We start from the raw sequence: 17,666 nt of genomic DNA, 5'->3' as shown, positions 1-17,666 counted from the left end.
CCATTTTTATTCTCTCCTCTGCAAGGGGCTTGTTGTGACAAATTCGTCCCACTTCTTGTACACAAATGCAGGAGAGACCCGAAATGTAGGTCTTATGGCTTAATCTCTTATTTAATGTCCTGGGCCAACGCAAGTTCATCTCCTCCCACATCTCATCACCGTCACTAGCAGGCAGCTATGTCCATTTTGAGTTTCAAGCTGCCCAGCTTCGATGCTGACCCCTCTGCTGTGTTATGGCTTTGCCTCCAAAACTCAGGAGCTTCCTCTCACTATCAGAGACCTCTTCCATGGCAAGTTGTGTAGACACCATTCAGGTTGCCCCTCCTTCTTCTCTCCCACCAGCAGCCAGGGCTAGTCTTTCCCTCGCAAGCAGCCACTACGTGGCAGTGCTGTTTAAGCCACTGTTAATGTTTCCCACTCTTGGCTCAGGCCACCACAGGTGCTCATGCGGTTGTGCAATGCAACAGGTTGGAAAACTAATCCAGCTGAAAAATAAGACTTTTCTGTCTTTTTTCCTTTTTCTTTTTCCCCAGGTGATTTGCAAACTGGATCTCTTCTCTGAGCTGCTTCCCCAGGGAGAGGGTGTCACATCGCAGGGTGCGGTGTGAGGATGGGAACATGTCTGTGGGGGCAGCGTGCAGCGGAGCCCCTCGCTGCTGAGATAAGGGCATGCCTGCCAGTGAGGCTGCTTTCACCTGACATTGCTCTCACTCCCTTACGGGGTGCTGCAGAGCACTCCTGGAGCAAGGTATGTGGTGGCTGCAATAGCCAGCGGGCCCTGAAGGAGACAGGCTGCTCTGCAGCCACTCATGTACCTTATAGAGACCTCAAGAAAGCAAACATGGACTTTGGTGACACTAAAGGCCCCTAACATGGGGATGTGGGGTGCATATCACTCTTGTATTTCCCTAAAATCCCCAATTTTGAGAGAGGGAGAAGAACTAGATACTTTCTCTTCCAGTCTCGATGAAAGCTGCCCTCAGGAGGGAAGAGGAGAGGACTCTCATCAGTGCTAACCAAGCCAAGCCGTGTGGTGTGGGACTGCAGCCTCAAGTGCTGATCTTCAGTTTCCATCTTGGTACATCTTTGTGGGACAGCTTTGAAAAGGCGATCCATTCTGGGCAAGAAAGTGGGTTCAGATGACAGGCAGGGCAGCAGAGAGAAATGTACAAGTGGTTTTCAGTGAGATAATTCTACTTTTTCAATTACCTTCTCATTTTAAGCCCTTTAATAAATGTCCTTCTTCACCAGGATGCAGTGCAGATTGCATGGGGCACCTCACTCTTTGCTTGGTGGTCGCATATTCTATAAATGAGACTATTGATTTCTTTCTTACATGGTTTCAAAATACAACTGTGTTTGATTGCATATTTGTGTGACCCCCTGAGTTGGTAATGGCCCCATTTCTCAATGATGGGGGAATAAGATCCAGTCACAAATTTATTCTTCCTCCCTGGAGAAACAGGTCTATTGCCTGCAATGAAAGGCAGTTAGCAACTATCCGGCAATTTTAATTCTAGCCTATATTGCTCCCCTCTCCTGGAGAAAGCGAGCTGTTGTAATTAAAAGTAGTTAGCAGTTCCCTAGCAAGTATAAATACTTGCAGCCACTAATTACAGTCTGCTTTCTTGCTCCCCTGCTAGAGGATTGGGCTGCTTAACTTATGGGGAAATATCTGCCCTTGCTTCTCAGTAACAGTTTTTTTGTGACCCCATTCAAACTCATTCATGAATCCCCATGGAGGGTCATGACCCATAGTTTGAGAAACTCCTGGCTAGAGAAACAGCTTTCTGTGATTTATTATGTTTCTAATATGCTGATATTATCTATGTAACAATGTAAGCAAAAGGGTGGTACTTAGTATCATATACTGCCTGCATGACTATTTTTTTAATAGCTTGATTTTGATTGTGCTATTTAATTTGCATTTTATTTTACATCGTTAACAACTTTACTGAGGCCAACTTTACTCATCATCCATCAAGAAAAGATGAGAATATGGTCTACAGTCTTTATTATTCCTGGAAGTAAGTGACTATGCTGGTTACAGAAATTAGGGATAAGAAATAATTTTGAAGTTTGATATTGCTGACAGAATGTAAAGATTTCCAAGACTTAACACTAAAAAGTGCTTTATGGGAAGCTTAATATTCTCTTGATAAGTGATTGAGTTACACTTTGATGTGTTCACCAGTAATGAGTATAATCCTGAATTTTCAGTTCTTGGAATCAATGGGGTTACTTATGGAGGAAGGTTCTCCTTGATATGAACATGGATATTGGAGGTCAACCCACCACATAATAACTTTAATGATGAGTAGAAAGCAGAGAAGGGAAAAAAATAATCACTTAGGTGACTGGGGTACTTGGGCTTGAGAAACCAGCCACAGTAAATGAGGTGAATTACTCCTTTTCACTCCATCAAGAGTTGTAAATTACAGGATACTGGCTGGTTAGACTTCTTTGTCCCCCACCTGAGTTGGTTATAGATACATTTAGGGCAGAGTTTCATTGATCTGCCTATAGTTCATTAATCATTCATGAGAGATTCTACTTGTACCCCAAGACTACTGGGACAAAACAAGTTTTCAGCCAGCAGTAATCATGTGCAGGTTCTCAATCTCCAGAGATTGCATCTCCTTTCTCCATTCTTTACTGCAATGAGCCAGAGCTTGGGAACATAATCAGCAGATATTCAGGTTTCAGTGTGTGTTAAATGAGCTACCAAAATTACTTGAAGTGTCACAAGTTGCAATCTGTTGTTGAAGGGAAATCAAAGAGGAAATTAAATACTTTCATTGTAATTGGGACTGAGCAGCGAGCTAGTTCATTGTAATTGGGACTGAGCAGTGAGCAGAACAGGTTGAATACAGCTATTGAGCTGAAGATACAGGAGCGTTGAGAGTGGTCCCCAGAAATCCCTCCTTTTTTTTTTCTTCTTTTCTTTTTTAATCTGGTTGGAGTGGAATTGCTTCATAAACTGCTGGGCTTGCAGGCATTTTTTGGATAAGAAGCAAATGAGAACTACTGCAGAATGTTCTGCTGGGCTTGGAACAGTGTCTTGGAGGCACTGCAGGCTGACTGTGGATACATTTTCCTATACCTCACCCACAGCACGCTTTGGCAAATAAAAGACAATAAATTGACCGTTGGCAGATTCAGATATTTTGTTTACCGTTTTTCCTGTCCTGTGGATTAATCGCTGTTATTGTGAGAGAGCTCAGTTACAGCAATTTTATGGAGTTACACCAGTTATACCAGAGACTTCACTGAGATGGTGCAGGTGTACACAAGGTGAGAATTTGAACCATTTCTTTGGTGACAGTGTAACAATACATACTACCTGTGCATGAGTAAATTGCATTGCTTCCAGAGCATCTTGTTTGTCTTCCTCGGGTGGTAGAAGTAGTTCCTTGGTAGTTCCTGGAACTCCGCAGTGAACCATCTATGCTCTAAGTGAGCGTCTCCCATATTAGCAACCACCCAGACTGCTGGATGTCACCCCGTATTGGACTGCAGTTAGTGAGCTGTAGATGCACTTTTTCCAAGCCAGGGTTAAGGAAAGATGTCATTACTATGTACTGCCATTTGGGATCCAGACCAGAACAAATACTTTTATATATGTCTTCTTTCACATTTCACTCTTCGTATGTGTTCCATGTTGATTCTAATTTCCCAAGGTTTTGTTTATATTTGTTTTGTAGCTTAAATGCAGTTTATTTCTAAACTAGAGAAGCCAGGAAGAAAATTTTGCGAAGGGCACAACCTGACTGCATGCCATAACTTGGGCCATGGGACTCTCCAGAGTTTTTTTTCTGCTTCAGATCTGGGAGCAGTTGTGGACCTAGAGCAGAACTTCTGGATAATCCTCTTATGGTGAACCCACCTCAGTCCAACCACATGCATGGTTTTTCACCTTCCATGTTAAGATGTGAATTTAGTCCAACTCTGTTTATAGGCACCTTCTTGCACTGGAAGTTATACCTTTGCCTGTGAGACGGAGCTGCCTTCCAGCCTCACAGCTCTGCTCCCTGAGCAGGTGTTTATAGACTGTGATCACGCCAGCCACCAGCCCTGCTTTAGACAAGCTCAGTTCATTGCATGGATATCTTTCACTCCAAGGCATGTTTTCCGAAGGTGTTAGGCATCCTTCTCCCTGATCTAGAAACCCTCTTCAGTTTTCAGCATTCTCCTTGAAAAGTGCAGAGCTGCGGAGTGTTGCAATGATGCTCTCATCAGGGCTCAGAACAGAGCTAATGAAACCCTCTCGCATCTACAGACTTGCCCTGTTTAAATGCCCGCGAGTGTCTTGTGGCCACAAGAAGTTGCCCGAGGAGCCCAGGTCAGGCAATTTATCGTAAGTGATTCCTAATGTGCCTTCTCTCACCACACTATTCTGTACTCCTCGCTGTTCCTAGGGGCTTTGTTTGAGGATTTCTGAGGGATTTAAAATCACTTGTAAACTGCAGCTTGAGTGTTTCTCTGTAAATTTGCAATATAAAAGTGTGAAGGTGGTTTTCACTGTCCAGTTGATATTTATTTAAGATTTACAGGCTGTAAGACTTAAAAGGGTCTCCCTTCCTTCCCCTTTTGCAGTTGGTTATCATCAGAGCCACATCTTTTAAGAAACTATAAAACCCTTTCTGGATTTCATGATTTCTCCAGGCCTTTCAACACCTCGGTATTCATTTTTCACCCTGGAATTTTATTATTATATTTCTGGCATACATTGTTCTTTCTCCTCTGCTTTGCCCATTAATCCTTATTAATCTTCAGGGGCACACAGTCTAGTGACTTGAACATGGCACCTGGGAGTGAAAGACCTAAGTGCTAATCCTGGCTTTGCAGCTGACTTGCCATGTGGCTTCAAACAAGCCACATCTCAGTCTCAGTCTCCCTGTCAATTCTACAGAGATAATAATTCTTGCTTAGCTCTACCTAAATACCTCTCAGGGGCATTGTATTAAGTGGTTAATACTTGTTAAGTGATTTGGATCTCCAAATTACTGTATAATCAGCATGGGTATTAACCATACAGAGAATTTTATATATCTGTAAATGTTGAGTCTTCTGTCCTGCATCTGTTCAGATTTCTCCTGCAGTCTTGCCCCAACAACCCAACAGGGTTTCAACGCAGATGATTAAACTTTTTCAGTGGAGAGAAGCAGAAGGAAAGTCCTTGGTACTTTACATTAATAAAAAGGTTAATTTTCAGTGACACTGGAGGAAGGTCTCAGTCATTGCAAGCGAAGCAGCGGTCACCTTGGAAAACCTCCTCTGTCTCCACAGAAAGTAGTCTCCTTATCCAGGAAAAGGTAACTTGGTTGAAGTGCTGCTTACACTTAGGATATCGCAGGCAAAAAATGTCAGTGTTGTGCCACAGGCTTTACAAGATTTACTGGGAAGTCTGAAAGCTCAGAAATTAAAGTAGAATTTTTCTAAAAGCCCATATATGTGAAAATAGGGGAAATAGGGTAGTAACTCTGCCCAGGGAGGTGCTATGTCAATCGACTATGATGCATTTGCTGCTACCCAAGTATCTGCTTGGATTGTGCTAGGAAATAAAAAAGAAGATGGGGGATAACATCCTAAGTTGATTGATATCAGTGGCTAAACTCCTGCTGACTTCAGAGGAGAGAGATTTCATCCTAGGTGCAGGAGAAATTGTGGCAATGGTTCCCCAGTCCCTTTTTCTTAAATTCTAGTTTTGATGGATTGGCTGCTGGCTCTTTTTGCTTATTTCTCATCGTGTTCTAATATAGCTGCTACTCCCTTTATAATGCCCTTTTTTTTCCAATTTATTTTCTTCATTCATTTCTTTTTTATTCCCTTCGTGCCTTTCCCTTTTCATGTTCCTTTTGTTTTCTGACATGCTCTCAGCTGCCTCTTTCTCTGCTTCTGCTGTCATCCATCTCCGTGTGCCACATCTCCTTCACACAGCTCCTCATGCTGACACCACCCCACCCTGAGCTGAATGGCCAAGGGGAGCGAAGTGAGCTTGGCCTTCTGCCTTGCAGAGAGCAACAGGCAGCTCCTAGAGAGGCTGGGAGGCTGTGCTGGTGTGTGTGCACGGACATGTGTGCGAGAGAGACACAAGCGGAGTCCCTACAGCATTCCTCACTGCCTTCTGCTTCCTTTGCACAGGGAAAACCTGGGCTGATGCTAAAAACGCACAAGTTGAGAGGGATAGATGGGTACAGCGACATAAAAATAACGGAGCGGGATAAGCTACCATGTCCCCTTCGAGCTCCTGAACGTGTCAGGGTTATGTTCCCCTCTTAGAGCTTGTAACAGCTGCAGTACTACGAACGACACTAATTTGTGCTCTAAATTATTTGTGACTGCTGGTTATTTAACCGTTCTCTTACAGGCACGCTGGAATGAATTTGCCTGAAGGCAAACAGACGCTTTGTGGCCACGCTTGAGTGGGGCGAAGGCTCAGGCACGGTGCCTGGCTTCAGCGAGGGCTCTCTGCGGCAGGAGGAGCGGCGCGCGGGCTGAAGGGCTCACGAGAGACAGGGACAAGGGAAAGCCAGCCTGCAGATGTGCGGCCTAATCCTTCTTTACGCCCCGAATTAGCCAACACTGCTGAATTGATTGCATCGGGATATGTTCCCATGCCAGTCAATATAGACGTTCGTACATGAATTGCAGTTCACAGGGTGATAAAAAACTAAACAAAGATTTCAAGAAGATGGGGTTAAGGAAGTTACAGTAGATACAGAGAGAAACTGTTAGACTTGGAAAAAGGTGATACCAGTGGAAAAGGGCAGGCTTTGGAGATTTACTAGAGCTAAAACTTAGCTTAGTCACGGCATCCACATGAAGAGACAAGGAAGCTGCCCTTGTATTTTAAATTTATTTTCCAGTCTATTTTTAGAGGTTTGCTACTGAGGAGCATGGAGATCAGAGTGCTGTGTTTGAATTTCCCCAAATTTTGTGCACATCCAAGAGCCAAGACGATCTCTAACCTTTTTCACTGTCATTCATGGTGGTGGCATTCAAATTTAGAGCTTGATCCTGGCTGCCAGTGCATGACAGACACTGAATCTGATTTTGTAAGATAGGCAGTGATGTGAGCCAAGTTTGGCAGGACAAGACTGAGCTCTTATTATGTTTTATCTGACAGTTTCAGTGAGGCAATCTTGGTCTTCTTGTCACGCCTTGTGGAAGTGCAAATTTAGATGTCACAGAGATTTTAACATCAGAGCTGGCAAACCACAAAAAAAGCTTGGCTCAGCTGGCTTAAATCTTACTCTGGATTTTGGTTAAGTTGGATACCAAAAGGATTGCTTCTCTAATACACAGGAAATAATGGACTTACCCAAGTTAAGTAAGGCTGTCACAGTGGCTATTCCTCCAGTCTAAAAACGCACTCACGTTAGAGTGACAGAGGGCTTAGCAGAGCATTTGGATTCAGTACAAAACCACCTGAGATTCCAGCCATTCCTTAACCCAAAACTTAATTTTTCCACTTTTGCTTATCTCCGTTTTGTGCAGTTTTGGTTGCAGTCAGACTCGCACGTGGCCAGACTTCATGAAATAAGTTTCCTGTGCTCAGTGGAGTGAGAAACTTCTCATCAGAAAGATATTTTTTTTCCCAAATTTATCAGGGCATTTTTTGAGAGAGAAATTCATTTGCAGTGATGATGCAGGCTCTGTGCTTTTTTTCCCAGGGCTGAGTGTTCCCACCTCCTTTTTCGCTCATTTTCCCTTCTGATCAAGCATCAAGTATGGCATTGATGAAGAGGTGAATAAAAGGGAGCACCACACTAAAGTGACTTAATGTCGTTAAAATATTCGGACATGGCATATGTGAACGCAATTAGCACTGCCTAAAAATAGTTCTAATGATGAACTATTATTAGTTCATTATTATTAGGCTATGCAGTGGCGTGTTATAATTTGCCCAATATAACTCTTCTCTCTAGACATACCTGACTGCGCTCTGTTCGGCTGATCTTCGACTTCAGAAAGCGCCGTTCTAATAGAGGAGGTCTTATGGAAAGAAAGCTTGTAGCTGCTTTGCCCCTTTTTCAATTTGTTTCAAAATTCATTACAGATGGCTTCAAATTAGCTGGAATATTACATTTCATATGCAGAAGTAGTGCTTATAAAGACCCTACTAAAAATTATTCCTTCTGGAAGAAGGTGGACATATGAACGTTAATTTCAGGATTTTTTTTTTTCTCTTTGTTGATTGTCAGTCCCTATCCAGAGGCGAGAGGGAAAAGTCCTACACATTATTAAAAAGATTGTCTTTGTTGTCATTCTTTCTCATTTGTTTCTGGCTACCATTAAAGAAATGAAACATGACTTTACGACTTAGAAAAATAAATCATTTCCTAATGCTACTTACACAGGGGCATGGCCACACCGATTGCCATTGACCACGTAGATGGACTTTTGTCCTGTTTCAACGACAGGACGGATTTGGCTTGTCCTAAACACCTACGCTGCAGACAGTCCTGCCAGAAAGATGCATTTCCAGTGCTGAGCCCTGGCATCCCTCAGAGCATACGTGACAGGGAGGAACTGTAGGCACGTATGTCCTCACTGGAGCTGCAGGTGTAACTCGAATTAACATCAAGTTTTCCAGCTTAGCCATGGCCAGGGTGATGCCGGAGCATGGACAGGTCCCCCAGGGCCAGCAGCCCACCCTGGCTGTCCCCAGGCTGCCGTGGGTGGGGGGCAGCTCCGGGACCCCCATGAGGGCGCCGGGCTGGGTGGGCTGCCATCACCCTATGGGGCTCTGGGTGGCGAGCCAGATCAGGCTGCTGAGACTTTTATTTTACGGCGCTGAAGCTGTTCCTGGTGAACTTTCTCAAGGCTGCTCTTCCCCCGAGGTCTCCTGTGAAGGGACATGGCTTTCTGTTTGTCTTGGCTTGCCTGCGGAGGGGCCGGTTTTGCTCACACTGCTCAGACCCTGCAGGACCAGCCTGTCCCCGTCCCTCCTCAAGGAGGGCAGCCGCTTGCAGGCAAACGCTGCCTTCCCTCTTCCTTTGGTGCAGAGCACATGAGCAAAATTAATGAACCCAGGAGGATTGTTTGCTGCCTCCCTGTGCACTGTGCGCGGAGGGTGTCTTCAACCCCCACATTTACCTGCTGCCGCAGGGGGATAGTCATACGATTATTTAAAAAAAAAAGAAAAGTACTAAAGTTGGGTCTTTCCTTTCGAGATACAGCAGGGGCTGGAGTGCGGAGCCATGTCCCTGGGAGTGTGTTCTGATTGCTTCTTCAACTTCTGTTTATACAATTTTACAAAATTTTGGCAGGAATCAAGAGCACATACCAGGGTGTTGGCTTTTATGAATCCCATGGGATGTGAAAGTCAAGCTGACTGGATGAACTTTGGTTACATATTCCAGACAAGCACAATGACTCTATTTATTCAGACTTGGCAGCCAGAATGCAGATTGACTCTGTGGGTAATAAATTTTCACAGCCACAAAACTTCAGCAGCAACCAACCTGATCCCGTGCAGAAAAAATGCATACAAGGAAGCAGACTTGGGTAGCAAAAATATGTTAGATTATTATTCCATGTATGCATACCAGTCAGTTAATTTATTTGGCTATTGATTGACATGAATTGCACAAATGATGCCAGGGATCTTTTTCCCCTTAAAGGAACTACTTTCTATTACAAAATTTTCATATTGTAAAAGGACAAGTAGGGGGGAAAAAAGATAATTGTTCATATTACAATTGACAATCTCCTTTTAATATTTCACCCAAGACTGATTTAAGCTATCCAGTGACCTCTACGGAGAAGAGCAGGGTATTATAATGGGGACTGTTTCATGTGCTATGCCACACTTCAAGGAACCAAAAGGCAATAACCACTACAATTCAGTACTCCGAACAATCTTAAGTACAGTTTTGACATCTTCATGCTACAAAGCTTCAGATGCTTTCTGGGAGAGACGATGATGAAATTATTACTCTATGTGTTATAAATCAAAATGAAATGGCTCTTTAACTTGCAGATTTATGTTAACTACCTTGGTATCTGTTAATTGCATGCTCTTCAGATATTGATTGGGGATTAAAAAGTATATTTTCTTCAATCTGTGTGATGTAAAATATGCCAACAGGAAATTTTCCCTCTGCATATTAGATCCTACGATCACTGCCTGTAAAATTAAAACGATCAGTTTAAATGGATAAACTATGCTCATTAAAGAGGAAAAATACATTTATGTAATTAAAATTAAGAGACTAATATGTGTGGATAATGTAATTACTGTGGGCGCACAGACACTCAGCTCAAACCCAGCCTCTTTTGCCTCTCCTGGGTCTGTGAATCTCACTACCTTAATTGCTGATGCAGAGGGAAGGGTCGGGAATGCCTTGCCCACTGCTGGTCCTGAAGCTCTTAATCATGTCTCTGTCTTGCATTTGGCCTCCCTCATCCGTGGCTCACATTCCCTGGGTCAGTCACTGCCCTCCAAACACCAGCCCTGGGAGTGCAGGAGCACCTGTCCCCCTTTGCACCGCTTCAGAAACTTTCCGTCTGCTGCTTGGCAATTTCAGATGCAAACGCAAAATCTCCTCTGGAGTTTTCAAAGTCTTTCCCCCAAACTTCCCTGTTTAGATATTAGCAAAATGAAAAGCTTCCCAGTTCTTGTACAGCTCACCTTCAGCTCTTTAAGAAATTGGACTACTTAAATGAGTCTGGGTGCTCAAAGGTTAATTAATTGTGTAAGGACTATCTGGGAATCACTCATGTACTGTTCCTATCCCTTCATCTTTGATTTCTTTCTTTCCTGTTCCCGAGCTCAGGAGGAGATCTGAGATTAAAGAGCCTCAGAATTAGGAAGTAAAAGAAAATGGGTTCTTCCACTGACATTTAGACACAGATCAATGTTGTAATCACGGCATTTATTGGCAGAGAGGGTCTGTGTTACTCTTTTTTGGGGCCTATTTCCTGCTAGGTAGATGGAAACTTAGTGTTTTGTTATCCCGCAGGCATATTTATTTAGGATTGTTCATTAAGCAAACCTGCAGGTCTCAGCTGAGGTTCTGCAAAGCATTTCAGATAGCAGGAGCCAGCCTGTGCCTCCAGGAGATTTTTATCTGTACAGTCAAGTTAGAAAAAAATGTGACTAGGAAAGGGGAGCAAGTCACAAAGTAATTGCCGAAGGTTGCTCATGCTAGGGCCCGTGACGATTAGAAGTGAGTACTGGGATCTCAGCTCTGCTCTTCGCCGCGCGGGTGGCAGACTCTGTCCTGGCTCTTGCAGAGCTTGTTGGAGCACCGAGGCAAAAGACCCAGGCTGTACCAGCTGTACCTTAAAGCTCTGGTTACTGAGCAAAGACCTTGCGTAGCACACATAATACTGAGCAATCCAAGCGCATGAAAGATGTTAATAGTTGTAAGCGGTAGCGCTAAACCGAAGGTACCATGTGTGCACACCCAAACAGCAGTACTTTTCCACGATTCCTTCTCCGCCTAAACCTACTAATGTTCTTTTATCTCCTGCACGATAGACACTTTCATGTGTCCTTTTCTGCTTGCTGTGAAGCAAACCAGTATTTCAGCTCTCTGGCTTTGCCAGCCTGTTCCACACTGACATCCATTACGCAGGATCCCATCTCCCTTCCTACCCAAAAGACAAGCCATCTCTCCTGAGCACTGGCTCCCCCCTCCCTTACCATGCAGCCCCTCCTTGCAGGCACCACGGCATCTTGGTGTGCTATTGTTATTCTTCAGACATCCCTTCTGTCCCTCACTTTCCTTTGCCCTACGCTGTCTATGCGCTGTATTTTAAACTATCTAGACAAGCAGGAGGAGTAATTAAATGTGAAGTGTTTCAGGATGAAATACATTAAACAAAAATAAATTGTATAAATATGTAAATAATTGAATCTATGTGCTGAATCTTCTTAACACCAAGAAGCTTTGCTCAAAATAGATGAAATAATGGTTTAGTATAAATATTAAAAGGTTTTGGTTTACCTGTTATTTGGAATATATTGTAAAATAGAGACTTCTAATAACAAGAGTTAAAGAAAACCCTGGAAGAGCTTCATGCCTACATACCTAGAATTATTTGTCTAAGATCCTGAATTTCAGAAGTCTAGATAGCTCCAGTTACCTTTCACTGAAATAATCACATTTGAAACCCGTGTTATATCCAGGTCTGGATCCATCTGTGAGATGCAATCAGGGGCAGTACTGCCCTCATATGCTCTGGTGAAGGCATGGGACATGCATTTTAGTGCAAGAAGGAAGGGAAGTGGTTCTTGCCCTCTCATCCCCAACCAAATCTCCCATGCCAGTATACTGAGAAGGAGAGAGTGTAGCATAGCACCGCTTGGCAACGAGCCACTCGGCTGGCCATGGGAACGTCAAGATCCAGCCCTATTATAGTGAGTACTTAATTATTTAGACAAAACACAGCAATGTTTTAAGGAAAAATTGGGAGACACCTCCCCCTGCCAACAAAACCCAGAGCTGACACATGGAAAACTTTGGCTGACGTATCTGCTCCCAGTCAGGTAGTTTGGGGTTGTTAAAACCCAGGCAAGTGCCCTAATTGCTGTGTAATGGAGTGAACCAAACACACAGCCAAGGCTTTTTCTCAGCTGTCCTTAGCTTTCTTAGCATGCATGGGCCCCGCAGAGACAGGACCGAAAATGCTCAGAGGAGAGGTGAGGGCTGGGGAGATGGTGGAGAGGCTCTAGGCAGGTAAGAGGTAAGCAGCCCCAGCGGCTAATCCCTGGGGCCAGCTCACAACTGCAGGGTTTGGCCTGAACCCTTAATCCAGAATTCCTGTTTCTCCCCTCCTTGTCCGCTCTTTAAAACAAAACAAAATCAAATCAGAAGGAGACTGATACAAAAACCTTCTGGGTCGCATCAAGGTAATAAATCAAGAGCACTGTAGACCGTTCCCCACCAATCCAGCAGTTAGCACACGCGGGCTGGCTCTGAGCAGCAACATCTGTTACTCCAGTTACAGTACTGCATGTATTTTGATAACCTTTATGTATGTTTTGAAAAAGCATTAGCAAAATATTTGCAGTAGCTCAGTCTCGACATGAAACATGCTGCAAGTGACATGTCAGTTGTCTGGTTCTTACCTGGTCATTCTCTTCTTCATCGCTGCTTAACTTGAGGTCATCTTCTAGCATTCTGGAAAGCAAGCGGTAGAAGAAATTATAATTTACCAAAATGCTTTAGATCTGATGTTTCTCTGAGCTACTGTAAACATTTAATAATTTAAATAGAAAGAAAATGTATTTTATCCCGGTAACTCTGTAGATGTGAAACTTTATAATTTTTTCTTATCCAGTAGCTATCAACTAACTTCTTAATTCATTTCCTACTATTACTGCCTAAAGGAAAATGTTTACTAGAGTAATAATGGATTTTGCAAAGATTCTTGTTATTATAATCACTGACAAATAATTTTTATATGCTAAAAATAATATTTTTGATGCTGACAGGTCAGTAGTCTCTCTGAAAGGAAAATTTTGTTCCGTTTGGCTTTGAGCTTACAAAACAGAAGTAGATATTTACACTGGCAGTACTGCAGCACAAAATAAGATTCAGTGATGTTTCCCAAAGGCCATTTTTACTTTATTGCATGTTTGATGTAAAATTGACATTGACTGAAACAATTAAAACTAAAATATGTTGTCTCAGTGCACAAGAGTATCCACAAGGATTTCACTGTCATATAAACATAGAAAATAATGCATCTTTTCTAATGGGGATTTCATCCTCCCTTCCCATATCCTTTCCTCAACTTGCTTAAACTGGCTCACAAAGAAGAGTTTGTTTTTACCTCCACGCATTTTTTTTACAAGCTAGGGTTAAGTAACCAGCAGTTAAAGGAGTTGAAGAGGTGCAAAGATTTCTCCCAGTGCTTGAAAGGTCTTCAAGAATGGGACCTATTTTTAAAAAACACCTCTGTAATAATAATAATAATTCAGAAAGTTGCTAATTTTTCTTGCGTTCTGGGAAAAGAGAATTTGTAATTTCATCTCGACTCCAGAAGAAAGCTTGGTGAGCAATTCAAACACATCCTGTGATGTGGGTGGTCCCCGGAGTGTAAATATCTCAAGAAGACATATGTAGTAATTTCAAACCACCTCCTTGTGCTTGTGCCTAGAACTTCCAAGAGCGTGCCTGAAAAGTGTGACTCTTACATGGGCGACATGGTGTGCCATGTCTTAAAAGAGCACCGAGCCTAACCACCCTCTCCTCAGCTCCTCGCTATACGTACAGTCCCTGCCTGCTGCTGCCGTCACAGCTGCTTCCCTACTTCCCTGCGGCACCTTTCGGGGAACGTAGGTGTATAAGAACAGAATTAGGGGTCAGAGCAGAAAATCCCACTAGTTCACCTCTTAAGGACTCTTGTCTTGCCTTCCCCCCACATTTCCTTCTACTTGTGCCAAGATTTTTCCTCTGTAAAACCAACATATCAAATTCAGCAAAATCTCATTGCAATGCAGACACCTCAAACATACAGGACACCCATTGAGTTAGCCGGACCTGACAATCTCACAGCAAGACTTGCCCATGTTTTATCCGGAAATATGTCCACAGGCAGGAAAAAGCTCGCTCTGCCATCTCCTGAGTCAGCAAAAACTCCGGTGGCCATATCGATGCGGCCATCGGCCAAGCTAACAAACCCTGCCGAGAAGTGGGCAAATGGGACAGGTACAAATGGCATGGGATATAGCTATAGCTCCTAGGAGCTAAAATATGCAGAGAGGCAAAGCTTCCTGTAAACATTGCAAGATCCACATTGGCTTTGGATCCCACCACTTACAGGGATCCAAACAATCTTATAATTGCTCATTTTTTAAGTTAGATCTGTTTAGGGCATCCCTGAGAAAATAGTGCTTGAAAATAGAAAGCTCAGATCTGGGATTGGGCACTATGTAATTAAATGTGATGAAATCTGCACGGATAGTGATTTAACCAGAGAGAGATGCGCTTGTTGTGTGAAAAGCAGAGCACCCAGGGTGTCACTGCTGGCTATCCCTTGAGTTTGAGTGCGTGAATTTCTGCTAGTGAGGTGGTAGGTAAGTACATTATTTAGGTTTAGCAATTTAGCTCTTCTCCTAAATGGAATTTGGAAAATCAAAAACGTATAATGAAATGTTCTAGGTAACTCTATGCATTTCTTAGTGTCCTGGCTTTTTGTATCAACTAAAACCAAAAATGTGTATTTTGAGTCTGTGATTAGAAGCAACTATGATGCTTCGAAGCCTTCAGATTGTGTGGAGGTGTGAGTGGAGCTAAGGTGAGGCACTGGGAGTGCAAGCAAGAACCATCCACACAAAAGGAACAAGAAACCGCAGCGCTGGCCCATCAACCTCTCCTTGCTTGTATGTTTTAGCCCGTCTTTATTTTCCCTGTCTGTTTTTCATTTCAGAACTGCTGCTCTCCAAGAAAAGCACTGTCTGCCCAGGGCTCGCGGCCCCTTTTGGAACTACCGTCAGCGGACAAACAATCTCCTAACACTGGGGATAGAAGAAAACAGGTCATCATAAAATGCTTGCTTGCTTTTTTACCCTAGAGTGGGATCTGGCCTGCCTGATCCATGTATTTGTCACAAGGATGTATCAGGTTAAGGCAGCTTGCCAATGTAGAGGTCTACCTTGCAAAGGCAGGAGCTGTGCAGGTATAACCTCCATGCCTAAAAGTCTTCACTGGTTCCCAGACTCCTTTCACTGTCAGGTGACGCCCTCAGCCCTGATCTACAGAGCTACAGCCAGAGCAGGACACACTGTCACCGGCGACTTCAGTTTCACCTGCCAGCAGTCCTGGAGAGGGGGGGCTCCTTGGGCCCCAGGCAGATCTCACAGCCCAGGCTGAAGCACACCCTGGGTGAGGAGGAGGTATTTGTGTTATAGGGACTCCAGTTTGCAGTAAGCGTCTTAAGGAAGCTAGATCAATTTTGAGTCTGGGTGCTTTTGAGGAACGCTTCTCCGCAGCAACTCATTTCCACCATGACAACAGAAGAAAAAGTCCATAACTGGACCAGCAGACCCCACTTGAAGAGAGAGAGAACAGAGGAGAAGAAAAATACTTTAAGCTCACAAGAGGCATTACATTAATTTGTAATTCATCTGAAAAGCACTTTGGCACAGATTCAGCACAGAATGAGCTTTGGTACATCCTATGTTAGCAGAGCACTTCAGATCATGTTTAAATCAACCCCTGCTCGGGATGGGATTTCTTTACGTATTTTGGCAAACTAGTACAAGGATGGACAGACAAACAAATACAAGCTCATGTGCAAACACAGCCTTTTCAACACAGCCTATCTATAGCTATTTTCTATAACACCTTTTTCAGAATAAGCAAGATCCAGGCCAGTAAGTGACATCATCCATGGGCTTTAAGATTTTTTGAAAAGGACTTGGCTTTGACGTGGTTGGGTACTGGTAAAAAGATAAGTAAATATAACTTTGTAAACAAAAGCCAGAAAAATGAAGTGGTACTCGAAGCAGCTCTGAAAAACACACACCACCACTTAGGGCTTCTGCACTTGAAAAGAGTGCATATGGTCAGGAAGTCACTTTGCAGAACCTAATTACACATTTTTAGTGAAACCTCCGTGAGGTCGCAGAGGCAGCGAGGTGTGGGAGGCTCGGGCAGAAGCGCTCACTGCACTCTATATTAATGCATTTGCTCCTTTTTCCGCAAATAATGTGACAGGTAGAGACATAATGAAAGGAAATGAGGATGAGTTTGGGATATTGAGAAATGCCTCAGCAAGCCAGCTGGTTTCTTTCTCCAGTAACCAATTAAGGGGTGCAGCCTGGGGTGCTGGGCCACTCAGTTACGGTTGGAAAGGAGGGGCGTGAGGGGTTACGCACATTCAATGGAAAATAGGCAAAGTCTTCTAGACGGCATCGATATCCAACATCTGCCAATTTGAATGTGACTGCGTGTCCAAATCTCCTACATAGCTTGTCAGAAAGCCTGACCTGTTTTATCTGGGGGCTGCTCACTGCTTTGGTTCAGTAGGCTACCAGGGTGGGGTGACCATGTGGGGCACTGCAGAGGGACCCTGTGGGACTCCTGCTCATCCTAGCATGTCGAAGGGCCAGGAGATGCTCCTGGTCAAAAGTACCCGGAGTTTGGGATGGGAGGCCATCGTGGGCTGCCTGGGAACCACATTGGTCAAAGGAAATGGTCAAGTTGAGACTTGCAGCTTCACTGTTTTGTCTGTCTGTCTTTTCTCCTGATATGTTGTTGCTGGGAAGTTAAGTCCCAAGCAAGGATTATCATAGAATCATAGAATAGTTTGGGTTGGAAGGGACCTCTAAAGGTCATCTACTCCAACCCCCCTGCCGTGGGCAGGGACATCTTCAACTAAATCAGGTTGCTCAGAGCCCCGTCCAACCTGACCTGGAATGTTTCCAGGCATGGGGCATCCACCACCTCTCTGGCCAACCTGTGCCAGTGTCTCACCACTCTCAGCGTAAAAAATTTCTTCCTTCTATCTAGTCTAAATCCACCCCCCTTTAGTTTAAAGCCATTCCCCCTTGTCCTGTCGCAACAGGCCCTGCTAAAAAGTTTGCCGCCATCTTTCCTATAAGCCCCCTTTCAGTACTGATAGGCTGCAAGAAGGTCTCCCCGAAGCCTTCTCTTCTCTAGGCTGAACAACCCCAACTCTCTCAGCCTTTCTTCATAGGAGAG

At 43.9% G+C, this 17,666-nt stretch overlaps 1 protein-coding gene across 1 annotated transcript in view; it reads right to left on the bottom strand.

The window, feature by feature from the left end:
* Nucleotides 1-17,666, bottom strand: part of AFF3 (AF4/FMR2 family, member 3) — a 350,596-nt gene that overhangs the window by 79,785 nt on the left and 253,145 nt on the right. Inside the window, exon 10 of the mRNA XM_009323844.1 lies at nt 13,085-13,136. Within this exon, the coding sequence (XP_009322119.1) occupies nt 13,085-13,136 (52 nt within the window). The remainder of the gene's footprint in view (nt 1-13,084; nt 13,137-17,666) is intronic.

The sequence above is a fragment of the Pygoscelis adeliae genome, unplaced genomic scaffold (genome assembly GCF_000699105.1).
Source record: "Pygoscelis adeliae isolate BGI_AS28 unplaced genomic scaffold, ASM69910v1 Scaffold425, whole genome shotgun sequence".
Classification (NCBI taxonomy): domain Eukaryota; kingdom Metazoa; phylum Chordata; class Aves; order Sphenisciformes; family Spheniscidae; genus Pygoscelis; species Pygoscelis adeliae.
The sequence above is the reverse complement of the archived record's forward strand: the minus strand, read 5'-3'. Positions and strand labels throughout refer to the sequence as shown.